This window comes from Serinus canaria, chromosome 10 (genome assembly GCF_022539315.1).
Source record: "Serinus canaria isolate serCan28SL12 chromosome 10, serCan2020, whole genome shotgun sequence".
In the NCBI taxonomy this organism is placed as follows: domain Eukaryota; kingdom Metazoa; phylum Chordata; class Aves; order Passeriformes; family Fringillidae; genus Serinus; species Serinus canaria.
Genome location: NC_066324.1, coordinates 17,808,180 through 17,814,179, shown reverse-complemented (window position 1 = coordinate 17,814,179; position 6,000 = coordinate 17,808,180). Strand labels below are relative to the sequence as shown.

The following is a 6,000-nucleotide window of genomic DNA, read 5'->3' as shown; positions in this document are numbered from 1 at the left end:
TAGACATAATCTTGAAGATTTTTAAAGAATAAATATTTTTTTGTAATTAAACATTATGCAAACACGTGCCACGCTTGCTCTTTGTCCATGCATATGCGCTATATACAACTTTGAAAAATACTGTGTTGTCCTCTTTTTGTTTTAAAAGTCATATACAAAGGTTGGGTTTTTTTTTTTCCTTGCTGTGTACCCCCCCCTCCTTCCCTCCCCAAAAATCCTCTTTACAATGAGCCAATCCACATTCATCCATGTATTTAGGTGGCAGAGAGGAGGAGGGGGGCGGGAGAGCCACCCCCCCTTACCAAAGTCCATCAAAATGGCTGGTTTGGACATGAAAAGCAGTGTCAAGAAACTGGTTTAAGTTTCATCTGTACTACACACAGGAAAAGAAAGAGAGAAAAGAAAAAGGAGTCGGCTTGGAGGATGAAGCTACGTTACAAGTTAAAGTTGGAGGGTTTTTTAGTGCGTCTGTCACACTCTTGGCCGCCTAGAATACTGTTGTACAATGGTTTATCTACCTTTTTTTTTATTACAATATAATTTACTTAATTTTTCTGTTAACAAAACAGAATCCCGCTACTACAGACCAGCGGTGTAAGAGGCGGAGCAGCGCCCTGGGTGGGTTTTATTGGAATTGCATGAGCACTCTAGGATGGGAAAGGGTTCAGAGTTCATTGCTGCGGGGCCGGGCTCAGTCCTCGATGTACTCCCACAGGTCCTTCTCGTAGCCTTCATGCACGTGCTGCAACAAAACCCTCCGCCGGCTCTCGCAGTATCTGCAGGGGACAGGGACAGCATGGAAAAGGCACGTCAGGAATGGTGGAGCAGCCCTTGTTGCGTTGTGATTTCAGCATTTACCTCAGAAACCCGGTTCCTCCCATGATGATTCCCTGCCGGGTGTATCAGTCACCCCTGCTTTCCCCCTCCCTGATCCCTGCCGAGCAATCCTGGCATTCCAGAAGGGTGATTGGCAGAATTCAAAAGATGCCCTCCACTCCTGGTGGGACATTGGGCCATCCAGGTGTCCTTTGTCCCTTGAGTTGGTGGTCCCCGTGTTCCTTCCCTCCCTCTCTCCCCCGGGTAAAAGGGTGAGCAAACCACGTGGTTGAGGGTTGCGTTGGAGCAGTTGCTGCATTCAGAATAAAGCTCTGGATCAAAATCCTCCATCAGAACCAACTCCTTTCCTTCACCATCACCTTAAAGCTTCTCTGCCAGAGGGAAACCTGAGCTCCTGCATGCCTGGACTTGCCTCCAAGCACCCAGCTCCAGCATCCAGCTAGCCAGAGGTGTCTCTGAGGTGAAAACATCACAGCTGCTGCCTTTTGGTCAAGACAGACAAGCTCAGGCACGTCCCATCCAGCTATACTGGTATTATTCCAATAGCCCTGGCACCAAGTTATCCAAACCTACAGCATGCCTCACTTCCTGTCCCAGACTGCAAGGTGAAATATATTCGATCTGCCATCTGTATGGCAGCTGTCTTCTGTTCAGTGGGCAGTTTTCCTTATCTCTTCCACAACCACTCCTCCCAAGGGGAGACATCTGCTGATAACAGGCTATTGAATGTCCCTGCATGGCTGATAAGAACTACAGCATCCCACTGGATGTTCCATCAGAATGGGCTCACATCCCATCAGATGTGAGCCCAGAGGGAGGAGCCAAGCATTGCTACCCAGATATAATTTGGAGAGCCTGGAACACCAGCACGGCTTCTCCACTGGATTTCCCAGAGGAACAGCTGCCTCTCCCACTGGATCTTCAGAGGAAGACTGCACCTTTCTACAGGATCCCTGCTCCAGCAGAACCACACCTGGCACTCCAGGAGGACTGCAGCCACAATTCCAGTTGGACTGCTACCAATGCCCTGACCCACAGGGTGTCAGGCTGTGTTCTGACTCTGTCAGTGCTGTTTTAGTTTACTACATTGTTTATTTTATCCTTTTATTTTCTTCCCTATTAAAGAACTGTTATTTCCTGCTCCCATATTTTTTGCCTGAGAGCCCCTTAATTTAAAATATATAGCAATGGGGGGGGGAATTTACATTCTCCATTTCAAGGGAGGTTCCTGCCTTCCTTAGCAGGCACCTGGCTTTCCAAACCAAGACACTTCCAAAAGAGGTGATCCCCGAGAAGGGAGTTTGTATTTACAGCCCGTTAACAGAGCTAATTAAGACTCTGGTTGCTTCAGTCAGTCAGCTACACGTCTCTGGCTAGAAAACCAGTGTGCAAATTCAGAATTTTTCAGGCATAAGTATCCCCAGAGCCTCTACAGCTGAGAAACCTTCAGGAATAACTGGAGGACGAAGAAGCAGCAGCTGTGGTTTGAAAACATCTGAGCACAGGTTAGTGGAGACACATGGAATGAGCTCTCCTCAGATTCTCCCTCCCTTGCAGCCTCAGTTCCTGCCCCAGCAGTTCTTAATCACACAAGTAATCATCTCTGACTTCATCAACAGTCAGCTTGTAATTTCTTTCCTACCAAACCCAGATAAACTGAGTGCATCATTTTTGCTAATGACCACTGCCTTCTGAAAGGTGCTGGTGCCTGCTCTAAGCCTCATCAGGACAACAAAAAGCCACATGTTAGCTGGGAAAAACTAGCTGGAGGTGTTCAAGGCCAGGTGGGATGGGGCCACCTGGTCTAGTGCAAAGTGTCCTTGCCCATGGCAGGAGGTGGAACAATATTTACTTTAAGATCTCTTCCAACCCAAACCAGTCCATGATGAAAAACCTCAGGAGCACTGACACAGTTTTAGATGGAGATGGAAGCAGTCCAAAGGGTTATTGGTCTGGCTGGAGAGCAGGTTTCATCTCACATCCCAACATGTGGCTCTCAGAGGGACACTACACCCTTGAAGTATTCCCACCTACGCTGACTGAAAAATGCTGCACATAAAACTGATCCAAGAGCCCTCCCAGGATCACCAATCCTGAGGAAAAGGGATATCACAGAACACAGCAAAGGATGTCACAGTCGTTTTGGGTGTGTTAGAAGACAAAAAGCACAGAAACACTGAATGAATTCAGGTTCCAAGAGCAAACTCTAAATAAGCATCTGAGAGGCTCTGGCTGCTGGGAACTGGCTTGCTTGGCAACGGTCACACATCCCTCAGGAGAAACCTCCCAGTGGGAAGCTATCCCTGACCACAACACACACTAACATCTGGCAGCAACTCCTCACCTTCTGCTCAGGACCTGATCAGAGTGACTGATTTATCCATCAGAGCAGCTGTGGCTCCCCTCACTGCTGTCAGCTGGTGAAGAGAAACTCCTGGACACAAAGTCCCATTGATTTTTAGGAGCATGTGATGGCAAACACGTGGTCTCTGCTTTCCAAACTTTAGTTATTTTTCTGCTGGATGGGTGTGAGGGGCTTAATCCTGTTTTCTAGATATGTCTTTGCCAGCAAAGAGATCCAAACAGCTGAAACTAAACCAGCCTGGAGGGCAGCTCCTGCAGCTTCCCAGAGCTCTTTAAACCCACCTCAATGACATCCTGCTCCCAGTCTTGCATCAAAGGACACCGTGCAGGACATGATTAAGACATGACTGAACTGGTTAATCAGGGACCTGCACAGGCTTGACAGATTATTCTTTCTTCCCAGAAATGTGAAGGCAGGTTTGGGATACTGTTTCCAAGCAATTCAGGCTGTATTAGGTTGTAATTTCACCCCTACAAAAGCATCCAGGTTCAGAGGACTGAAGTAAACAAGCAGCTTCATCAGAAATACAAAATGAATGGTGGCCTTAAAGGGTAAATTACAAAATGTCTCTAGAAAGAAGGTCAGGAAAGTCTTGTCCAGCCCCAGGTGTGCTGCCAAAGTTGGGCAGGATGAACCACCAAATCTTAACAGCTCCTGCCACGCCCCACAGTCCACTGAGTCCTACAGCTCACCCTACTTTGGATATTTTCTTCCCCCTAAGCCAGGCATAACAAATTCAGTGATTTTGGCAAAATGCCTCAGAAATGCAAGCCCTAATCCTGTGACTCATCCGCATTTTCAGCTTTGTACTTTTCCACTGTGCAGAAATTATTCCCCTGGGACTGAACAAAGCACTGGCATCTGTGTCACCTGGACCCCAGTCCCCTGTTCCCCTTCCCAGCTGGGCAGGCTGCTCTATCCCTCTTCCTCAGGGACAGCTTTCCTACACCCACGTTTTGCACAAATGGACCCAGCAGACAATTAAAAGAGCCAATTGCTCTCTGCTGGCAGCTCATCCTAGGCCAAAGCTGGCAGCTTGGAACCACAAAGTCACTCCTTGTTCTTTGGCCCTCGCTCTGAGGATCCCATTCTGGTGCTGGCCATTCCCACATGCTCCTTCTGTGTAGGAACAGCAGTGTACTGAGAGCCACTGCTTCTGGACACAGGATTTTTTCCATTCCGGGGTTGGATCTTCCAGCTCCTGCTCTGCAGAGCAGATGGAAGGCAGAGCTGGGAGCCTCTCCCCACAGGCTGTCACCTCTCCTGAGAGCTGGTCCCAGCAGGGACACAAAAACACGCTGCCAGCGTCCGCGTGAGAGCTTCACCGGGAGGATTCAGGGCTGGCTCAGGACAGCTGCTGCTCTCAGATATCCAGGGACTGGCTGATCACAATGGGTGGCACAAAGCCAAGAGCAAACAGCTTTCCAAGGATGTGGCTCTGGAGAAACTGTATCTTGGCATGTGCTCAGGTCACTACCTGACACAGGGCATGGCAACACTTGGCTGCTTTGAGAGAAAGGAGTATTCCAACACAAACCTGTACTTATCCTGTACTTTCTGCTTTATGTCTTGCAGCGAATCTTGGGATATATCTCGCTCCAGGTACCCAGAAAGCACCTCTGTAGCATTCTCTAAGTCTGCTTGGTTATTCTGTAAAGACAAAAGAAAAAAAGTGTTTGAGGGGGGGTAAAGGAAAGGGGAAGATTTTTATTTCAATGCAATTGGAGTCAGTACCAAAGTAAAAAAGGATTAGATATCATGGAATCCCAGACTGATTTTGGGTGGAAAGGGACATGGAAATTCTTCCAGTTCCATCACTGCCATGGGCCACCTTCCACTAGACCAGGTTGCTCCAAGCCCCATTCAACATGGCTTTGAACACCTCCAGGGATGGGGCAGCCACAGGTTTGTGATTCTATGATTTCTCCAGCACACGATCCTACACAATGCCCAGAGTCTCTAACTTTTGCACAACAGAATATTAAACCAGACTAAATTAGGTACAAGTGAGGACTAGAGGCCTCCAAGCATTAAATCTTATTCCCTCAGTTTTACAATTTGAATTCCTGACAACCCCATTTTCTCCTACCTCAAAGATAATGGACTGATTATTCTTTTTGAGGTAGAAGGCAAAGACGTAAGTGTACATGAGTGTGGCACGACACTGGCAGAGGACGTCGACTGCTTTCTTCAGGAACTGCACCTCGATCCACGACATGTTGTGCTGCTGCATCTCCTCCATCTTCTGCTTCACCTGAGCGTAGAGCTTGTGCTCGAAGCGCAGGCTCTGCATGTGGTTCATGTAGCGGTTGCAGTAGAACAGGTACCTCTGCAGGGCTGCTCGGGATCGCTGTGTTAATTCCCATTAGAGAGAAAGAAAACAAATAGTTAAAACAAAGTAATGGCTGCAAGAGAAGTAAACCCTTCACAAGGCTCTTCCTGATCCAGAGAATGAGCTTCCTTTCCAAAGGAGGCTCCTCTCCTGTCATGTTGGGCAGACGGCTTCACGCGGCCCGCTAACCCTGGGAAGCGCCCCGGGCACTTCCCAGCACAGCTCTGACATCCTCACTCCCAACCTTGGAAGCAATTACAATCACACTGCTCAAGCCTCATCACTTCTGTATTTCAGCCTCTCGACTCGAGGTACAGCACTCAAATGCTTCCAGTGTCATGACAAAAGTGAGAAGATGATGTTTTGTTGGGGGGGTTTTTTGCTAATAAGGAATTCTAATTACTGCGCTTGCGCTAAGAGGGAAATCTCAGGCTGACTATAAAGCAGGGGAAAGGCACCGTGTGCT

At 48.1% G+C, this 6,000-nt stretch overlaps 1 protein-coding gene across 1 annotated transcript in view; it reads right to left on the bottom strand.

Moving 5' to 3' along the window:
• Positions 1-6,000, bottom strand: part of ARIH1 (ariadne RBR E3 ubiquitin protein ligase 1) — a 51,611-nt gene continuing 45,611 nt past the window's right edge. Inside the window, exons 12-14 of the mRNA XM_030228360.2 lie at positions 5,292-5,552; positions 4,740-4,852; positions 1-776 (exon numbers count right to left, since the gene is read on the bottom strand). Coding sequence (XP_030084220.1) covers positions 692-776; positions 4,740-4,852; positions 5,292-5,552 — 459 coding nt within the window. The 3' untranslated portion in view covers positions 1-691. The remainder of the gene's footprint in view (positions 777-4,739; positions 4,853-5,291; positions 5,553-6,000) is intronic.